Source organism: Athene cunicularia (genome assembly GCF_003259725.1).
Source record: "Athene cunicularia isolate RWA chromosome 2 unlocalized genomic scaffold, athCun1 chr2_part1, whole genome shotgun sequence".
NCBI classification, from domain to species: Eukaryota; Metazoa; Chordata; class Aves; order Strigiformes; family Strigidae; genus Athene; species Athene cunicularia.
In genome coordinates this window covers 10,451,657-10,468,841 of record NW_020799095.1, presented here as the reverse complement: position 1 = coordinate 10,468,841, position 17,185 = coordinate 10,451,657, and the positions used below count along the sequence as shown (strand labels likewise).

Here is a 17,185-nt window from a genome sequence, read left to right as displayed (position 1 = left end):
AAAAAAAAAAAAAAAAAAAAAAAAAATCAAAAATCTAGAGCTAACAAGGCTATCACCTGGATTAAAAAAAGTAGTTTCATCTTGACTGCCTGTTCATTCCATTTTCTAGGTTGCAACCAAGATTTCTATTAATGGTAAGTATGCTGCTCTATGTTACTATCTGATAGGAACTCTACTGAGACGATCAACTTCATGAAAGTGCTGTAAGTTTTACTTTTTATCAATAATCTTGCATTTCTGAAGCAGATGAAACAAAGAAACCCCCACCACCCCTACTAAGCTATGAAAATCTGCTTATTATTCAGGGTTAACTTTTGCTCCAATAAGACCAATTTAAAGGTAAGTTAATGACGTTGTCCACTGATTTCAGTAGCACTTGCATCAAACCTCTGCAGCCCACACAAAGCAAGCAAAGCTTTCTTTGCTCCTGAATCCATTAAACTTCTGAGTAAAAGGACAGCCAAGATACAATTCAAAATCTTAATAAAAACTGCCGCTATCAAGCCTGAACAAAAGCCTTTACTGAAACTTCAGAAGTGTGGAATAAAACTGTCCCTTAAGGATTTATTACTGCATATATGTGTGTTTGTGTGTGTGTGTCCATACATATAAAAACTCGTGTCTTCACTGTAAGCTCTATATTTTGACATGATAGTACTTCATTTAACTTAACTTCTGCATTAAGTCAGTATAAATCCATACATGGAACAAAAGGACAACCACCTACAGATGTGAGGCTTTGTTCTCCTTCCTTCTTTTGAACAGTAATAGCCATTCACATTAAGACAGACACTTCATAAAGAGCAAGTAGTAATAATACCATTCCTGTTATCTTCAGTTTCATAAAAAAAGAAAAATATTAGTTTCTAAGAATCAGCTGTTAAAACATGGGGTAAACATGTAGTTTCAGCAAACAGCACATTTATCTTTTGCTTTTGAGCAATAATAAATCAATTTCAATACTTCTGCTATTGATTCTGATCATTTGCATTATACATCTGAGCTCTTGGCTGAAAGCTTTTCAATCAGAGATTGTCAAATTTGAATACTCATTGTTAGTAACTGCCACTGCCTTATTATTTTCAGACATTTACATTCTTCAACACATACAAATGATCAGCTATTAAGAATCGATAATGTAGCTATAATTACTAGTTTTATGTTCACACTTTTATTTCTTTCCAATGTCTAAACCTGAACAACCATTAGAAGTAACCTTTTTGTGAAATGACTTGTGATGTCCTTAAACAGACTTTTACAAAGTTCTCTGAAAGTATTAGCAACTATGCAATTTATGCCATATCTCCTCTTTTGGCAACAAAAAGAAAGGTTTTTTTTAATTTCTCCCTTTAACTATTGGATTTAAACCAACAAAGCAGAAGTTGAATGGATTTTACTGAAATCTGAGCAAAAAGCCAACAGAACTGATTAGTTTTCTTCCCAATAAAGTCTTTGGATGGGCATTATGAATACAAATTAAGAGACAAAGTGTAATCTGAAAAATGTCTATTACACCATGATGATGCATAAAATAATCTTGACACTTTAAACATCAAAGGACGTTTAATAAACCAAAGAATGAGAAGTGAACAATGTAATTTCTGATGACCACCTTTTAAACCAGATGTTTCTATTTCTTCTGCTATATTACTTCTACTCAAGAAACTTTGTATCTTTATCAGACTCCTCTCTCTATTTACGCACTCACATAAAAACTACAGAACTATTATAGTTAATGTGGATTTGAGAAACTGAAAAATAGCTGGCAAGAAAATCAGGTAACACGGACAAAGGATGCTTTCTTCACTACTCACTACATTTCTAGCTTGATCAGATTTAATTTGCTTGCATTCTCACCCATCCTTTCTATTCAACTAACGCCTGTTGTTAAAAAAAGCAATTTCAGATCAGTCTAGGCATATTTTACTTAACCTAATAAACCTTCTTAACATTATTAAATGCTAAACCACAATATCAAAATCAAAAGCACAAAGAAAATACAAATATTTTGGAAAAACTGTCTTTTACCTTTAACACAGATGTCATGAACACTGACAGTCCCATCAGGACAAAAATCATCAATCCTGTCACTCGCTGTTCCCGGATTCCCAAAAACTTTGGTTGTTCTCCTGGTGCTGAGCATTCAGATTCAACTTTCAGGCTGTTAACATGACTTATAGACAGGACAGTTGCAGCAACAAACCATGGTAAACCCATGATAGAACATATCCCCAGCATAACACCAACCATGAGCAGATCAAGATGATAACCACAGCCTTTCTGTAAAATTAAGCAAACAAGACATTTGACAAACTTTCTATTTATTTGATACCATATTTATAACTTAGCTGGTAAATAACAGCTACAAAAATTATACACTTTGAGCATCCACAAGAGTGTATTTGTTCTTTATTAGTTAATATATGTATTTGTTTAGTAACTGTTGGTAACATTTCCGTTTTAAAATAAAACTTGACTTATGCAACAGAGTTTTATGAAAATTACTTTTACCTTCAGCTTATGCTCTTTCCTGTTTATAATAACAGCTGTTATTTGTTGATCCATGAAAATGAGGATGGTACAGAGTAAAGCAGGAACTGCAGCTATCAAGAGTGTCCACCAAGGATTGCTTCCAAGAGGATCTATGAACCATCCTCGGTCTTTTCGGGTGGGCTGAAGAAACAAGCATCAATGGTAAGAATTAGTGACTAAAGTAAAACGCAGATTTTATTGCTATGAACAGCTGCATGGAGCAGATTAATAGTCTCTTAAATATGTTTTTAGATTTTTTTCCAATGGCTTTGGCCAAAAGACTGATTAAGCTGTTACATGTGAACATGACATTTATACAAAGAAAATTAAAACAACTCCATTCCTTCTCCTTCATGTTTGCACATTTGCATGAAAGAATGCTTCCTTTTCAGTTATATTATAACATAAAAAGCATAGTCTCTCCTGTCAGATGAGACATACATTCAAAGCAGAAAAACAAGATTACTTCATCAACTACATTGTAAGTAAAAAAGGTAAATTTATGTTTCTATACAATTTCATTGTTCTACTGTCTAAGGCATTTAAGAAGTTGTGGGTTTTTAAAAGGTTTTATTTCTTACTTCAAATTTCTCTGGAACATGAAGTTTAGGAGAAGGTACTCCGACAAGATAGTCAATCAAAACCATGATTACTATGGTCAGAAATACTGCAAAGTCACTGATGGTAGAACGCACCTATAAAGAAACGACTTGTGTTAACTCTTGCTTTTTCATCATTATACCTTGCATGTACAGAAAGACTATTTTTCTCTCCTATGAACAGTTAAGTCTATTTCTATTATATCACTCCACTAAACATTATATATATTGTCTCTTTTTATTTTAAAATTTAAGCTGCATGCCACATAGCACGGAATTGCAGAAGGTTAAGTATTCTGTACAACTGTTCATCTGATTATCTCATTTAAAAGTGATCTACTGAAAGAAGCAAATTACTTAAAATAACTCCTTCCTCATCTTCCTGTCCCCTCAACCCTACTAGGAAGATGGGCTATCACAGCTAGTCTCTTGTACCTTAATTCAGTAACATCACCGCAACAGATTCAGGTTATCAAAGATAACTTTATTAAATATCAGGAATACAGTGTAGCTGATGTTTATAGAATATCTAACCAATTTTTTGGGGTTAGCAGAAGTAAAATTGTGTAAATCAATTCAAAGATAGTCATTACGTTAGCATCTATTAGAAATCTCAATCCCCTGAGGAACCACTCAGAATCTTTTGTATATCAGCAGTTTGGGGAAAGCAATCAATTGTTCTGTACAGCTAGGTGAGGAAAACAGCAGGAGTATTATGTCTCCAAATTATGCCTGGCAATACCCATTAATATGGGTAGACAGGTCTTCTAATGTTTAGAATATCTCATTGTAACTGTAGTAAAGTAGAGAGTAAGCACTGAATTTTCTGCAGCCAATTTCCTTCCCCAGACTTCTTCATTTTTGAATTATTAGCTAATTTTCTGGGGTTTATTTCTTTTTCTGTCTTAAAAGAAATCTCTATACAAAATTCTGAAGCAAAATAGAAAATTCAACTCCATGAAGTTATACTAATATATTTATCCCAAGATAACAATAGTCTCTAATCAGAATTACCTTAGTTGGGAAATAGCGTTTGGTCTTGAATTGCTTAAGGAAAGAGGAGAGGAAAAATGTTGTAAAGAATAGTATGACAGACCAGAAGAGAACATCTGGAATATATGGTCCATGATGGCCACAAGCTGATCCATGAAACACACCATGAAATTCTAAACATTCCTGCAAAGAGAAAAACTCCTTAGATTTCTACATTTTATCTGGTACATTGAACCTAACTTGCAGTTTTTAAATATAAAGTACATTTGAGAACTTTCACAATTCCAAAAAGAGGTTTCTTTCCTTCATCACTACCTCATCCCGAAATGTCAAAAATGCACGCTGTCTCTTCCAGAAGAGTCACAGTAGCCATCCCTGATTAGTTCAGGATGCCAAAATGCTGGGAGATGCCCAAGAAGAAACAGCTTCTTTACATTCACTGTATTTCTATTTTATTTCTCAAAGCATCAGAAGATCAAATACATAAAGACTGAGGACTAAGCCCCAGAAAAGCAGACTATCCCAATATCAACTATCAAGCTAACAAACACAGAAAAGAATCTCCTCATTTTCTCCCACCTCTTTACTCTGGATTTGTTTTGTCCTGATACAGTTAAGGAAAAAACAGACTCCTACAAAATGAGATTAAACCAACTGTAAGAAAAAAATTTTCTAGTAAAGTAGAAAAGCATCATGAACAATGGATTTGGAAAAAAAGAAAACAAAGTCAGACAATCCCATCCAAAAGGCTCACTGAAATGCAAAGTAAAGAATTAAAGTAGACACATGGAGTATAAGGAAACAACAAGCCAATAAATCAAACAGTTGGAAGCAGCGCTGCCACAACTTAAGTCTTTAAACAGGTTAATTTATCAAAAATTTAACTTATGACAAAATTTCTCCCTGTTCATCTAGTTTGATTATAAGCACCACCAAATCCAGGATCAGTTCTGTCTCTCTGGAAACACTAAAGATGTTGAAGAGACTGAAAATGTTTATAAAATAAATACAAAAACTAAGTTCAAGAGAAACTGCCATCCTAGGTGAATACAGTAGAATAGGAGCCATTGGTGGCACATGGAATACTCTACAGCTAAAACTTAAGTAAAGCACTGAGGTTTTTCATAGTATTTTTGCTGTGCAAAACACCTTTTACTTTTAGTGTGAACATCTAGGCTCACACACAAGGAGAACCCATACACGGATATCTACTGCCATTTTAGACAGCCTAAGATGTCCAAAGCAGGCATATGCAGCTAGCAAATGCAACACAAAATCCATAGCAGATCCAAACCATTCAAGATGTAGGTGGAAACCAGACACCAGGTTATGTAAACATGGTAACTTTTCTACACCTACCCACAAAATTAGATATTGTTATGAAATATCCAGCAGGTAACACTTTCAAGCCTATTCCATCAAATAGCTCTTGTTTCTTTTAACCTTCAAGTTTCCAAATAACTGTTTTCTTCCAACCAATAATTAGGCAGTTTCTTTGAATCTGTTGTGGTTTCACAGCAATGTCTAACAATCTAATGAAAAATGTTTGCTACCACATTTTAACTGCAGATTCCATCTTCACACCTCAAAAATATTCGTTCATCCTTTCCAGGAAACTGAAGAAAGCAATCTGTTTATTCACCTCATCATATTCATCTGCACTTCAGAAAGAAGACTGCTCTGCCTACCAGGATTAAAGTGGCTACCTCAAGCAGACATTTATGATATTAGCATTTACTGCCATGGACCTGCCCATCCAAACCACTACAATGACTGTTTAAAGCATTATGGGAGGAATGAGAAAATTCAAAAATACAGTTTTAAAGAAAACAGTCCAGATTCAAGTAAAGAAAATAAACAGATGGAAAATATTAATCAAGACTGGCACTGTGTGGGTGTTTTTATACACACATACACACACACACACATATATATGTATCTTTTACTCACAGAGACTGTAAGGTTACTCCATGCTATATTTTCCACAGACTTATTCATACTCCTCCACATCTGCAAAGTTTCATTGCTGGGTTTCTCAGGTGCAGAACACACACATCTGAATGAAAAAAAATATTAATTTACATGCTTTTAAGCCTTATGTGCCAAAATGCAGCAATTTGCAGTAGTTTCAAAAATCCTGAAGAGTTTTAATCAATTTATGCCAACCTTCTATGAAAGCAGCAGAGTACAAGGCTCCTCCTTACATGACATGAACTAAGATTATTAGTGGGGTGGGGGAGAATGAAGAATTCTGGAGGTTTAACAGATTGGACAAAAAGCCAAACTATGAATTTCAAAGAATTAGAAGCAGGCAAGATGTTGTGTGAACTATGACTTATCTGCCAGTTTTTAAATAGAAACATACCTAGAAATAAAATTAAATAGGTAATATATGCAGACCTCTATATATTGTACATAAAAGATTAAGAGAAAAATCCAAATGACACCACTTCCCCACTATACTAACGTATGTTGTGTTATTTCTGAAGATTTCTACACAATTTGACTAATTTGGCACAAATAGTTTTCTATGACTGTGTACACATTCATGTTTTTAGATTTCTGTACAGTGTAACATGCCACAATGAGTCAAACTTCAGTTAGTCCTGCTGTACACCAACATAAGAGAAAACAAAGAGACCGAAATGATTTAATTTAAAAGACTGGTGTAGATGACTCAATTTCAGCAACTCCTTTTCAAACCAGACTTGCCATTATCCTCTAGAAGTTTCAGAGTATTTTCTAAAATTTTGATAGTCAGATATTTATCGTGCACTTGGCATGCCTTCTGATCTACACATGACCAGATCTGATCACCTGGAAGTAAAACACCATTTTTTGAGTATATAGTGAGCTAACTGAAGATGTAAAATCATAAATTGGTCAGATTTAAAGCAATCGCATATATACATTTTTAGTAATTTTTTCCTACAAGTGCCCCTCCCTATTGTAGTGGTGTGCAAACTTGGACTGCAGAATCCTTTCTGTCAGACAGGCTGACAGAAGTAACCACCAATTTAAAAAAAAAAAAAAAAACAAAAAAAAAAACCAAACACCACAACACATGAAATATTGATAATGGGATGTTTTCAAATAAAGCTATTCAAGTACACAAAACGGTAAGGTTAACATGCAAGCACTTATGTAGAAGAAGAGAAACAGATAACAAGCAAGAAATGTCTCCTTTTTCCATGAGATTCATCAGAATACTGAAAAGCAACGAGTCATGGAAGGGCAAAGTTGCATCCTGATAGTGTGAAGGTAAAAAAGGAGAAAGCTCTAAATGTGCATGGGCAAAAAGAACCTAGATTTGCAATGCACAATGTTTAGGGAACTTAAAAAGTAAATATACTTTCTTCTGATAACTGAGTTGTAAAGTAACAGCATAAGGAAATAGGAAAAGATTGGAAAACAGCAATTCCTGTAAGGTAGTTTGCAAACAGTAACTTAAGAATCAGCAGAAGAAAAGGGAACTGCAACAGTAAGTATGATGAGACAAAAAAGAAAGCATCTTTAGTTACTGGTCAAGGCAGTAACATAAACAAGCACACCAAAGGAAGACTGAAAAATTTCTCAACAAATGCAATGAAGATAAATGATGCTACCAAGTAGACAAGTGAAAATCCAGGAAGAAAAGTCTTTGAGATAGTCTTCTGGCTCACTTAGCTGAAGATGGTTGTTCCACACCCTATTCCCCTATTGGGGGTACAGGAGGAAAAAGACAGGGAAAAAAATAAATTGTAAAAGGCTGGATCTCCTACAATTTTTTGATAGGAAAAAAATATAGGACAAACCAAAGATGAACTCCATGGCACGTCCCAAAAGCCATGTGTGACACCTCACAGAGCTAAAACCAAGGAAATGTCACATTTTCCTTTCTCCACCCTCATGGCCTACCTAAGGTAGTGTAGCAAAACACATTCAGGTAGCAGTATCAGAAGACCTACAGACCTGAAGTACAGTTTCTGCCACATTAGTGAATTTGACATGCTCACATAGGAGTCCTGTAAGGTCCCAGAGCCACTGGAACAGAAGGATAAGCAGCCAGAAAAAGGGGGGATATATCGGAAGTGAGTGTGCTCCCATGGCCCACTCCTGGCAACATGGCCTGGTCTTAACAGCTGTTAAGACAGGAAAGTGAATGTAAATGCTATGTGTGAATGGAATACAAGAAGCAGTCTAAGCAGGTGTTTGCCCAAAACTGATCATGTTGAAGATGACAACATCGGATGGATTAAACAGTAACAACAGAACTACACAAAGACTTTTTGGGAGGAAAAAAAAAAGAAATCATCCTTAAAGGAAGCACTGAAGAAGCATGAGCATTTGCAAAAGCTAGGAGGGACCTTGGAGTGGAAATGCAATAGTCAAAATGTGGTTTGACACTGCTGGAAATTTACCCTGTAGGCATCATGATCTCTGCCTTAGCCAGGCAGAGCAGCCACCCAGCAGGACAGTGAGTAATCTGCCCTCCAAGGAGGGACTGACTCCAGGGTGTAACAAGCAGGGACTCCCACACCAGCATGTGACTTAACAGACTACAGAGAACCTCACAGGTACAAATAAAGCTGGAGGATACATATCTCCAACAGGAGGGAAGCACTAGCAGAGAAACCTGTGCTCCTCAAAGATGGTGTGTGACTAACCCGCATGTCTGCGGCTCAGGGGTACATACTGGTGTGGGTGCAATTAGAACTTCTGAGTATTAGTAATAGAAGACAATTTTTAAACATGTAGGTTCTTACAAGTGCTTCTAAAGTGTCTCGCATTGTGGTTTATCTGCTGTATTACTGATCCTGAATGCATGAATCACTGACAGTTGTGTGTTGTTGATGAATCAAAGAACAGCTTTGCTTTTGATTTGGTTTAAACTTTGTGAAATGAACAGCTTTGCTCAGCAACAGTTAGCAGGATCTCCTCTTTTTAGCAGATGTGAGCTGGTAACCCAGTTAATCGTATTTTATGAAACTATATCATAATCTTGGAAAGTCCACACTGAGCAGCAAAAGATAAAGCAGCATTTAAGCATATCATCAAAAACTAAAAAACAGAGTGTCAAGACATATGACATAGAAATTACTCAATACTAATTTCACCATATAAGCAAACTCTTTTAATGCAGAAGTGGTACAGATGAAGACCAAAAGGTAGTGTATTGGGTCTGAGTGGCAAGGCTTTGGTAGCAGGAGGTCTACAGGGATGGCTTCTATGATTAAAGCCAGAAGCTTCCCCCCATGTCTGACAGAGCCAATGCCAGCCATCTCCAGGATGGACCAGCCACTGGCCAAGGCTGAGCCCATCAGCAACAGTGGTGGCACCTCTGACGCAGCACAGCAGCAGCCGGGAGAGAAGGAATAAAAATATGAGAGAACCCACCCTGCAGAAACCAGGGTCAGTGAAGAAGAAGGGGAGGTGATGCTCCAGGCTCCAGAGCAGAGGTTCCCCAGCAGCCCGTGGTGCAGCCCCTGGTGAGGCAGCTGTGCCCTGCACCCATGAGGATAACAGTAGAGCTGATCTCCACCTGCACCCCAGGGAGGACCCCACGCTGGAGCAGGGAGATGCACCCAAAGGAGGCTGTGACCCCGTGGGAAACCCATGCTGGAGCAGGCTCCTGGCAGGACCTGTGACCCTGTGAAGCACCGACGGTGGAGCAGTCTGTTCCTGAAGGACTGCACCCTGTGGAAGGGACCCACCCTAGAGCAGTCTGTAGAGAACTGCAGCCCATGGGGAAGGACTCACATTGGAGAAGTTTGTGGAGGGTTGTCTCCTGTGGGAGGGACCTCACACTGGAACAGGGGAAGAGAGTGAGAAGGAGCAGCACAGACAAGGTGTGATGAACTGACCACAATTCCCATTCCCCATCCCCCTGAGCCGTTGGTGGGAGGCGGCAGAGAAAATCAGAAATGAAGTTGAGCCCAGGAAGAAGGAACGGGTGTGGAGAAATGGTTTCTATTTTCTCCTTACCCTACTCTGATTTGATTGGCAATAAATTAAAACTGATTTCCCAAGTCAAGTCTGTTTTGCCCATGACAGTAATTGCTGAATGATCTCCCTGTCCCTATCTCAACCCATGAGCCTTTCATCATATTTTTTCTCCCCCTGTCCAACTGATAAGGTAGTGTGATAGAGTGGCTTGGTGGACACACAGCATCCAGCCAAGGCCAACCGACCACAGGTAGAGAATACACAACTGCCATAGAAATAAATCAAATGTAAAAAAGATACACCTAAATAGCTTGATTACCTAAATAGCTTGATTATTGCATTCCTTAAATGAAATAGTTATTTTTGTACTGATAGTTTTACTGCTCATTACTGTGATGAATGGTAATATAAGAGTTCTACTTCAGAAAGAAAAAATATGGCTTTATTGTATTTTTCTATTATTCTCCTCTGTCAAAAACTATTTTTTTTAAAAAGTCAAGCATTCCCCATAATTATAGTAGAAAGCAACACTGTTTAAAGATGTTAACTCTATTCACAGCATATGGAAGTTGCAGCAGCTCTCCATGCCTCAGCTTCCTGGAAATAATCCTCACCCAGGTGGGGTAAACTATCATGATTTCTAGAAGTGGCAAGGCAGAACTCCTGTTCTGACCTTTAATCTCCAGGCTGACCGTTAATAAAGCTGCAATTAAAGCAGGTATACTCACAGCCCCTCATCCCTTCCAACCACCCATAGCTAACACAGAAAATTCAGTTCCATAGCATCCTGAATAGAATTTTTCTGAGGTTTCTCATGCCTGCAACACCCCCAGCATTCCTCTCACCCTTCCACGGAGAAGTACACGTTGCAGTTTAATAAATGGTATGTCTCTGTACAATAAACATTTTTCCTATGTATTTTACTAGCAGATAGAAACTTGGTACTTACGAATATAAAGTCAGTTTATCCAAATCATTGTGCATATTGAAGGCATACACTTCTCCCAGATGAAAAAGCTTTTCCAATGCCTCATAAATAAATATGATGCATATAAGCGCTGCAAAAGCTTCCTCAGTAAATCGAGTGATGTAACACACAAGGCTGCTGGCATCTGTGGCTACAAGCACTATGCATAAAAATGCAGTCCACAAACCAATGCTAGTTCGCAGGGAAAGGTAGGAAAGATCATAATCCCTGCATGAAGAAAGAAATAAAAGTATTAACTGAGCCAGAAGTCACCTGTGCTATATTCTATTTGAAAACAAATACTGAGGCCAAACTATTCACCACTGTTCTCATCCTTGAGGTTAATTCTGAAGGAAGCTGAAACTTTTCTGTCTCGTTTTCCACCAAAGCAATGCAACACTGCAAGTTTGGGGATGATCTTTCCAGAACTACCTAGATGACTTCTCCTAGAGAGCAGATCAGTCTCTGTTTATCCCTGCAGAATCAAAGCCAACATCTCCACACAGTCAGAACATAGCTTTTAAGTCCTAGCCACTTAGTTAACACTGATTTTCTCATTAAGGCTCACCAGTGCCTCACAGCTTTGCCAAACCACATCCATCTCTCAGACTCTTTCTGCTGCATTTACATATTCATGGACATCCACTTTTAACACACAACTGCTTTCAATTAAAGCTATTCTAACAGTCTAGGAAATTATACAGTGCATCAAGCCAACACAAATGTCACTTACCTGCAAAATTTAAATAATATTTTTTCAAATACTAGAACTGGTCCAGTGCTCCCCAAAATAGTAAGAGGTTGCCCAGCAAAGAGAGAATAGGCAATCCCAGTTAATGAGGCTCCAAAGAGAGACTCTATTGCACTCTGTTTGGGGGAAAAGAAAGTGCTGTAACTGTGCTGCCTTTCAGGTTAGTGTTTAGCATCACATCTGCATAAATACAGTTTTAAGAGGCATTAACTTAGAAACAAGACAAGATGTAAAAACACTGCAATTAATATCGATGTTTGAGACAAGAGTAACTTAACACAGTTTTGCAGTAACAATACCATGGACAAAAGATTTTGAAAACTTCACTCCTGAGAAACATAAAGCCATTCAAAACCATGAGAACAAGCTACTAGTCCTGCTAGCTATGGAGGAAAAACATACCAACAATTACTACAAATTAAATTAAAAAAAAGTTACTCAACATGTAGTTTATGGAAAGAACTATCTGTCTTTGTAAAGCAAATATATATATATAGCAACATACCTTACCAAGACATGATACAGTGTGCTGTATCAAACCTGCATCAGTCAACCAGGCATTAACAAAAGAAAAAACTGACAGGCAGAGGTGCAGGGGAAATTACTGAACAATATTGGTTTATGTATACATGACACCAAAAATAGATGAGCAGTAAACCAATGTCCCACCTGGTAATGCATTTCTTTTCATTGAAGTAAGATTATCTACTTCAGTTCTTGAATTAAATGTTTTACTATATGTTTTACTTTACTTCTGCTAAAAATAATAGTTACAATGCACCTCAAAAGAGAGGAGCAGGACTTTTTAGATATTAAAATGATATTAAAGTTACTTGAAAGTAGTTAACTACACCATTTACAACTATGAGAAGTCATGTATTATAGATTAAAGGGTTCCTGGTGGAATTTTTAAGTGTTTGCTATTTTGCAATCATGAAAGCCTAGGAAAACAGTATGCAAATTTCAGCTCCAATTCAGAAAAGCATCTAAAGTTGGGTAAAATGGTTTGCTGAACTGGGGCTATTAAAAATTAAAATGTGTCCTTTGTTCATTACATTAGAAAAAATATATATATATAATCCCAGTCTCTCGTATCTTTGAATCAGTGCTTTTGGTTAGTCAATGCATTAACCTTGGGGTTCTCAATCAGGGTGGCAGGGACAGGAGTACGGTGGAGGTGATGACCTCTGGGAATGTGAGGGAAGGTTTCAAACACAAACTGTGTACCTTACAATGTCAGCTACTGTGCTTGAACATGTGTGTGCAGTGACTAAATTTTATATTCAATGATGCACACCAAGTATCTGAAGGCAGGAACAAACCCGCAAACAATTCCAGATAGCTAAAAGAAAGAAGGTGTTTAAGAATCAACTTTAAAAGGAGCGTATTTTCATTATTACATATGATGTACATTCAAAAATTACATCAACATTTTGATAACCTTTCCTACATTGAGTGGCAAAAACAGCACATGGAAAAGATATAATTTATTTCTGTATTTGCTATTAACTTGAAGCGCTACATCAATAAACAAAAATCTGACTCAACCGCATTACATGAAAGAGATAAAACAGTTAACTGAATTTTAATATAGTACAAGCTTAAAAACTTGATCTAAGTATCAAGAAAATTTTTTATAGCATCATAAGCTTTACCAGAATCTTAACATTTGTAAAGGACATATCTGAATACATCCTTCCCTCCCCCAAAAGAACAGTGGCTTGTTTCTTCACGATAGATTTAAAAACAGAAAATACACTTCAAACTAGTTTACTCTGTGAGCCAATTGACACATCACTATGTTATTAACATTTCTGATGTTAAGTATTCTTTCCCTGCTCCAAAAAACAAAATGCAATGATATTTTGGTTAAAAAGGTGCTGGTGTTACCTACTGTTCGACATAACACTACCAAAATTTTCTGTAGGAGTGTAGTATTTTCTGCTCATAAACCTTAGCCACTTTCTTTTATTGTTAACAACATACCATTAGTGAAAGCTTATACATATTCTGTCCATTACTTAAACACACAATTGATTTGCTACCCATACACTGCAGGCATTATCATCCTCGTAGGCCTACTACTCAAGGCCAGTAGATGTTCTTGGCTATCCACCTTGAGCCTCCGACTTTGCCTAAAGTAGGCCTAGTGGGATGGTGCACCTTTACTGCTATTCATTAAGTAGCCAAAAAGTAGGTAATGCAAGCCTTTTCTCAATTCATGAAGCCATTCATCCAATAAGGCAGGATAAACATTTTTTACCTCCACTGTGCATCTTCTCCTGTTCACATGGGTTCCCCAACATTTTCCACAGCAATTACCTTTTGGGGAAGATCTGCTTTGGGGCAGACTAACCAAGTGCTGTGGGTAAATTCTTCAAATACAAGTATAAATAAATGAGACAAATGCACACAGTGACTTGCCTCTGAAGGTCTAAAAGCCTGGCCACTACCATTCTTTGTACTCACTATTCTGCCTTGTGTAGCTTCTCCCAGGAGCCCTCCAAAAGTGATTACAGGAGACATACAGGCACAGTATAGGAAAAGAATCGAGGCCAGGCACTGCAGGCTTAATGCATCCTTGAAGTCACTCAAGAAAAAAGGTGCTTTCCTTTGGATGTCAAGTATCAAACCACCAAAAAGCCTAAATAGGTGAGATGAAACTCGTCAAACTGTACACTAAAGGATTCTAGCTAGTTCAAAACTATGGGCTACACATGACTGCCAGTGCCTATTGCCAGCACAAATTAGCTATTTCATTATCCAGATTAAAGCATAACAGTTTAAAATGTAAACGAGAATCTTATCTATTCCAATTCAATAGTATTCCAAATATAATCAATCAGGCTACCCACATTTTTAAAAGCTGGCGAGGTACTTTGGTATATGGGCTAGATACTGAAAAAATCTTTAAGTAATTTTACCTAAATAATGTTTTAAGTCAAATTGTTTTACAGTATTCAAAACAAGGAAAAAAATATGTTAAACCTCAATTCAAGACCCCTGCATTGATACATTTCCATATTACTACTCCATTGAGTAGTTGTTGCTTTTTGATATAAATTCTCTACAAACATATAGTTATGTCCATAAATAAATTTAGGTTTATCATTTTAACAGTGTTGTCACCTGGAGTATAGAGATATTCTACAAATGAAAATAAAAAAGCAGACATGTATAAGTTAGTTCAACTGAGTAAAGTATTAGCAAGAAATTTAAAAGTTTCCGACGGTTTCAAAAAAATTTTCAAGATTCCAAAATACTAGGTATAATTTTTACCTATAAAAATTTGATTATATTTTGAACTATTAAAAAAATCGAAATTTTTCCATTCCTAAGAAAAACAATAGTCTCATCTAAAGATAATTCTGTGAGCAGGAATTAACTTCTTGGCTCCACAGACTGTCTGCAAAGAGGCAAAAACTAAAGATAACAAAGCCAAAACGGTAAAAATCAACACAAATGTTGTAAAGTCCTTCTTGCAAAGGTGTGAGATCCTACGGTTTAATCTTCGCCAGGTATTTCCAATGTTGGGGACGTTTTTGGCAAGTATTTCGGAATTAATGGAGAACAACAATGTAACTCAACTAAAAGAAATTCCTTCCGTTTTGTTTTAGATCTAAAAGAAATTTAACCAAAACTGAAACCTAACCAATACCAAAGCAGTTTTTGCTGCTTTATACTCCTTGTTATTCCATTTTGCATGTCTGATAAAACAGCCCTGCATTAGTGGAAATTTTTAGTAGCTAGCCCAATACTGAAAATTGTATATTCCTGCTATAATTCTAATTGCATGCTCTTGACAATTAAAAATTAAAACCCAACTCTTAGAAGTTAGTTAAATTAGGCAGCATCTTATATGAAATCCTTCACAAATGTGTTGAGAAACATTGCCACAGGCTTGAAAATGCTTTAAGCAGATTGGCATTTATAGGCAAGAATCCAACACTTGGAAAAAGGATGCGTTCCGACACTTACACCATGACTTTTTATGTTCAAATGTCATGATTAAAAACTGTGAAGACTTATTACTTTTATTTCTTTATGGTAGCTAGTATTTATGGAAGTGAACACACCTTCCAGTTCTCTCAAGTTCAGGTCCAGCATGATGGCCTTCTTCTTTGAGAGTCTCTCCTGTAGGAGTAGATCCATTTGGAAATTTAGGTACCTTCCTTTTCTCCTAAAAAAAAGGAAAAAAAAAAAATATATCATACTTTGAGACTGCCTTTGCACTATAAAGTATAATTCAAAGACAGATTGCAGAGACTCTATGCTTTTCAAACCTTTTTCATATTCCCAGCTTATCAGTAGTTCTCCATTTGCCAAATTCATCTTTTGTTGAATATAGATTACTAAAACTGTGCAACACTCCCCAAAAGATCTTATTAGTACCTTGCACAACAGTATTAATCTTCCCTATTTCTACAAGAAATGTCTGAAATGTGATGAAACAAAGTGTACCTTTTCAAGACACAGTAGAGGCTCAACCATGAGGCCTAAGAAATCTTTAGATTCCCCCCCCCTCAATCATTTCCAGAGCAGAAGCCTCTAGCTTCTAACAGAAAATGACCTCACTTTATGACACAGACAGCATTTAGTTGAAGTAGAAATGAGAAATCACTCCAGTATAAATAAGCAGCCATTCCCCTATTGAGCAGGCTGCTCACCAGCTCCTCATAAATTTTTCAGGCGAGCTTGCCTTCCAAAAACCCACAAGCCCTGCTTATTTTGGAAATGAGTTAAGTGGTAACCTCAGGCTATTCAGGATTAAACTGCAGTGCTGTCATCCCTTTCATTACACTCCCTTCCCCAAATCACCACTGGATTTGACACCAATCTCAACCTTCTGAATCAAGACCACTGGGGTCTATCCCCCACTTCTGATCGGTAGCAGGAATACCCCTCAGTTGTAAAGAGGGGAAAAGGGAAGAAAGCAGAGTCTCGCTAAGGTCCAGCTTCCCCTGGCTCTCATTCTAAACTTGTTTCACAATAGTGATATGATCTATTTTTATCTATTTCATAAACATTCTTGAACATTATATGCTACACAATATACATTAAAACATTTCAATGTCATATATAAATAAATTTTTTTAAGACTTACAGTATTATTGCTGTTCATTGTTAGATTAATAATAAAATTTATAATATGAACTCAGGTGCAATTTTGGACCAATTCTCCTAGATCTCACATGACGTCATTTCAGTATTACAAAAGAAAAAATACTAATTTTACTATAAAAGTACAATTTACTTTAAAAGTACAGCAGGAAACTGTTACAACACTTTTTTTTTTTTTTCTTAAATAGACTATTCATTTGTTCTTCCAAATGGATGTGGGGCTGGTTTACTAAAGTTTATACTCACTACACAATTTACTCGCATTGAGAAATGGCATTTTCAAAGTAAAAATCACAG

The 17,185-nt window shown here is 36.6% G+C and overlaps 1 protein-coding gene across 8 annotated transcripts in view; it reads right to left on the bottom strand.

Annotated features, from left to right (window-relative positions):
- The window catches only part of SLC4A7 (solute carrier family 4 member 7), a 74,616-nt gene that overhangs the window by 12,817 nt on the left and 44,614 nt on the right, over positions 1-17,185 (bottom strand). For 4 of the 8 annotated variants that reach the window (XM_026841879.1, XM_026841878.1, XM_026841884.1 and 1 more), the window contains 10 exons: positions 15,844-15,947; positions 14,237-14,411; positions 13,065-13,109; positions 11,750-11,883; positions 10,999-11,244; positions 6,075-6,180; positions 4,146-4,307; positions 3,114-3,227; positions 2,512-2,673; positions 2,029-2,280 (listed from right to left, as the gene is read on the bottom strand). In XM_026841879.1, the coding sequence (XP_026697680.1) occupies positions 2,029-2,280; positions 2,512-2,673; positions 3,114-3,227; positions 4,146-4,307; positions 6,075-6,180; positions 10,999-11,244; positions 11,750-11,883; positions 13,065-13,109; positions 14,237-14,411; positions 15,844-15,947 (1,500 nt within the window). The remainder of the gene's footprint in view (positions 1-2,028; positions 2,281-2,511; positions 2,674-3,113; positions 3,228-4,145; positions 4,308-6,074; positions 6,181-10,998; positions 11,245-11,749; positions 11,884-13,064; positions 13,110-14,236; positions 14,412-15,843; positions 15,948-17,185) is intronic. The other 4 variants (XM_026841886.1, XM_026841880.1, XM_026841883.1 and 1 more) reach the window with 1 other exon arrangement.